Source organism: Vitis vinifera, chromosome 16 (genome assembly GCF_030704535.1).
Source record: "Vitis vinifera cultivar Pinot Noir 40024 chromosome 16, ASM3070453v1".
NCBI lineage: Eukaryota > Viridiplantae > Streptophyta > Magnoliopsida > Vitales > Vitaceae > Vitis > Vitis vinifera.
The window spans coordinates 24,830,226-24,834,568 of NC_081820.1; the positions used below are offsets into that span (position 1 = coordinate 24,830,226).

Sequence of the window (4,343 nt, forward strand, 5' to 3'; positions counted from 1 at the left end):
TAAATGTGTGGATACAAGTGAAGATGGCAAGTAGGAATGGAGTTTCCAAATCTTCTATCACTTGAAAAGTTCAAATCTTGATTCTAAATGCATGAATAAAAAAGTCTAGGTGATGGCAAAGTTATTATCTTCCTAGATCCTCTATCCATTGAGAAGTAAAAATCAATTACATATCATATAGAAAATTATATGTACAAATTAAATGGAATACTTAAATTTGAAAGAGAGAAGATAACCATATACATGTGTGTATATACATGGTGAAAGGACATTCTTACAGAGAGAAAATCTATTAGTAAAAGAGCATAAATAATTGACTGAAAATGTAACACCACAGTAATCCTCCTTCCTAGAATTCTTCTCTATAAATTTTCAGGCTAATCTCCTCTCAATATTTGTATCGCCCTTTCCACTTTCTTTCCTATCCCTGAGATTTCTGTTCTTGGCAAAAGTCACAACTTCCTTCCATAAAAATGGATCGATCTCTCTCTTTATTTTTGTTCTTGTTTCTGACCTTGTTTGTGGAGATGAGAGGGGGCCGAGGTGAGTGCCCGACATCAAATCGTTGTGGCGACCAGGGTCCACTCATCCAGTTCCCTTTCCGTCTAAAAGGCCAGCCACACCACTGTGGATACCCGGGATTTGTTTTATCTTGCACTGAGAATAATCAGATCATGCTGGAGCTGCCAGATTCGGTAAAGCTCTTGGTGAAGAATATAATCTACAAATCCAGGGAAATCATTGTCCAGAACCCGGATAATTGCCTTGAGAGACAGCTTCGAAACCTTAGTTTAGCTTCGTCCCCCTTCCAGTTCAAATTTGAGGGGGACGTCACCTTCTTCAATTGTTCCTTACTTAAAACGGCAGAATCATTTGCTGCTCACTTCATCCCTTGCCTTTCTATCCCTGGTAACCCAGTTTATGCCGTTGATTCCTTCTATCCCCTCCAAAATATGGACCTATCGTCTTGCCGCAGGCTTTACAACGCTTCAGTTGGATATCATGTCTTTACGGATTATAAATTCAATGGAAGTGCGTTTTCTTTGAAGTGGCCGAAATCAATATGTGGAAGCTGCCTACGAGGAGGACACATATGCAGACTGAAGAAGAGTAATAGCAAGGAACCAGAAACTGAATGTATTAAAGGTACTTTATGTATCTCAATTCCCTATTCATCTTCTTTTCATCTTTCATTCCCGCCTCATATCCTCTACAATGATCCAATAAACAAATACTCCATTGTGGAATTAAAAAGCCATTGCAAAGGATATGAGTTGATAAATTCTACTGATCGAGTTTCTAAGCTATGGAAAGTAGAACTAAAATCTTGGATGGAATTTACTTTTTATTGGGATTCTGAAAGTCTGAAAGATAAAAAATAAAAAATAAAAAAAGAAAAAAAGATCAATTTGATCACAACCAATCAAAGTACTATATGTTTACTTACTATTTACATGATTTTTTTTAAGTACTAATCATTTTGCATCTTTCACCAAAATATTTTTGTCTATATTAGGTCATAATTTGAAATAATAATTAATTAGTGAAAATAATTTTATACATTTTAAAATTATTGTCTTTATGCAAAAATGGTAACAAGAGTAAAGAAATTATCAATCATGAATTTTTGGGCTAAAGTTTTATATTGTTTCTTTTCTTTCTTCAAATTTTTAGAGCCCTGAAAAGTTAATAAGGAAATAATTGGACAAAGAGCTAAATGTTTATTTTGGAGTTAATTTTTTGAAAAATTAAAGAAATATAACAACAATGTTAAAAGTTCTTTTGTAGTGGATTCTTTTCTAACTACTTATGATAAGTACTTTTTTTTTTTTCGTTTCTCCATACTTTTCCAACAATGTGAATGTAAAAATGCAAAGTAATATAATTGATATTCAAGTATTCATTTTGGATTTTGGAGATGTTTAAGGAACTAAAAGAAAATTACTAAAGATTGTTTAAAATAGATGATTTTCTCATTTATTGTTTCATATCCAAGTAGAGAATACTAACCTCCCAGGTAATCCATCTTTGTTGCAACTCCCAATAATCACAGTTGTGTAAAATTTTTCATAAATATCATTTTCCTAATTTTAATGGGTATCCACATGCATGGATACCTTTGCCCTCTTATCTAACATGAGAAGTTATATGTTAATGGTCAATCAAATTGCCAAGTGTCAATTCACCGATTGGAATCTCACTATATATAATGTCATAGGATAAGGATAGAGATTTGTTTGAGATAGAGTTTTATTTTTATTTTAGTTTTTGTTATAAAATAGGGTGAATTAGTGTTGAGGGCTTCATTATGACAGTAAGTTATTATGAAACATGATAGTCTAACTAAGATACATAATAGATATTAGAAGGGTAAGTTTTAATCTCCACTACAAGTTAGAATGGAGTTACCAGTAGAATTGGTACTCAACATGTAGAGTATAAGAAAGAGACCCAAAAAGATAGGGTTGAAGCCTAGAATAAAATTAAATTAAAATCATATCATATGCATGTAATTTAGCATGATTTTGTTAATTCCAAGAGCACAACAAGATAATTATTATTATTTTTTAATATTTTACAGGTGTATCAAAGCAAGCAATAGTAACAGGTAATATTTTATTTATGCATTTTTATTATAGAAATAAGGATTCTTAACTTGGTTATTCTACCTATTTATTTAAATAAAAAAAGTTTAAGTTTTCTTCTTTTTATGTTTGCAGGCACAATCTTTGGTTTCTTTCTACTTGTGTTAGTAATTGCTATGTTTTATCGTCTCTATAGATCAGATAAATTAGAAAGAGAGAATGGAATAAAGGTTAAAAGGTTTCTGGAAGACTATGAAGCTCTCAAGCCCTCAAGATACTCCTATGCTGATATTAAAAGGATTACAAATCAATTCAAAGATAAATTAGGCCAAGGAGGTTATGGAACCGTGTACAAGGGAAAGCTTTCACATGAAGTTTTTGTTGCAGTAAAAATCCTTAATAATTCTCAAGGAAATGGAGAAGAGTTCATTAATGAAGTGGCAACGATGGGTACAATCCACCATGTTAATATAGTTCGCTTAGTCGGATTTTGTGCTGATGGATTTAAACGAGCTCTAATTTATGAGTACTTACCAAATGAGTCATTAGAGAAGTTCATATTTTCAAGAGATGTTAAGAACTATTCACTCAGTTGGAAGAAACTTCAAGAAATTGCTATAGGTATAGCGAAAGGAATTGAGTATCTTCATCAAGGTTGTGATAAAAGAATCCTCCATTTTGATATCAAACCTCATAATATTTTACTTGATCACAACTTTAATCCAAGGGTTTCTGACTTTGGTTTAGCCAAATTGTGCTCCAAGGAACAAAGTGCGGTCTCTATGACCGTTGCAAGGGGAACAATAGGCTACATTGCTCCAGAAGTGTTGTCTAGGAATTTTGGGAATGTGTCTTATAAGTCAGATGTTTATAGTTTTGGAATGTTGTTACTTGAAATGGTTGGAGGGAGGAAGAATATTGATGTTAGTGTGGAGAGTACTAGCCAAGTATACTTCCCAGAATGGATTTATAATCATTTGGATATAGGGGAAGAATTGTATATTCGGATTGAAGAAAAAGGAGATGTTGAGATTGCAAAGAAATTAGCAATTGTGGGACTCTCATGTATTCAATGGTTTCCAATGGATCGTCCTTCCATGAAAATTGTGGTTCAAATGTTGGAAGGAGGAGGCAAGTTAACCATGCCTCCTAATCCTTTTGCTTCAACAACTCCAACAAAGACAAACTTGAGCAAACCAGGAAGTGTTTTTCAACAAGAGTTAGCAATCATTTCAGAAATAGAGTAAAATAATTGCCTCAAATTATTATGAATGTGTAATTTTGTAAAAATTCATATTGTAGTTGTTCATCATCGTAGCATTTCTATTTATATTTCTGTTAATTGAACAAATGATTGTACACAATGATTATACCAGTGGCTCAATTGATGTTAGATTCTAGAAGTTCTTATTCCCATGTAATGTATTTATCATGTATGATATTTTAATGAATATGTCCAAGAATATTCTCACAATCCAATTTATAGTTTAGCTACACACAACTCTAGAGATCACCTTTCAATCAAGAATAACTAATGTCCATCGCATTCAAGATAGAGAGTATTGTACGAAATAGCAATAGAATAGATCTAGGAAACTTGAAAATAAGTCTCATCCACTATGTCTATATGGAGTTTCTTTTGCTTTTTTTTTTTTTTTTTCCTTTTTGCCTTTATCACTTTTTTATTGGATTGAGAAGTAAGACGAATAAGTTATGTAATGACTAAATAAAGTTGCTCCTTGAGCTAGATTATATTAC

At 32.3% G+C, this 4,343-nt stretch overlaps 1 protein-coding gene across 1 annotated transcript; it reads left to right on the forward strand.

The window, feature by feature from the left end:
• The first annotated feature begins 348 nt into the window (after positions 1–348).
• On the forward strand, positions 349–3,988 carry LOC100243072 (rust resistance kinase Lr10). The gene is made up of 3 exons (XM_010664530.3): positions 349–1,146; positions 2,582–2,608; positions 2,721–3,988. The coding sequence occupies exons 1-3, from the start codon at positions 474–476 to the stop codon at positions 3,830–3,832; spliced, it is 1,812 nt and encodes a 603-aa protein (XP_010662832.2). The 5' UTR covers positions 349–473; the 3' UTR covers positions 3,833–3,988.
• The last annotated feature ends 355 nt before the right edge of the window (positions 3,989–4,343 follow it).

Bases quoted from the DNA above. Each gene is read 5' to 3' on its own strand.
- LOC100243072 (XM_010664530.3), top strand. From the start codon at position 474: ATGGATCGATCTCTCTCTTTATTTTTGTTCTTGTTTCTGACCTTGTTT. The intron at 1,147-2,581 runs GTACTTTATGTA...AATATTTTACAG, and splicing joins AGAAACTGAATGTATTAAAG to GTGTATCAAAGCAAGCAATA. The intron at 2,609-2,720 runs GTAATATTTTAT...TTATGTTTGCAG, and splicing joins AAAGCAAGCAATAGTAACAG to GCACAATCTTTGGTTTCTTT.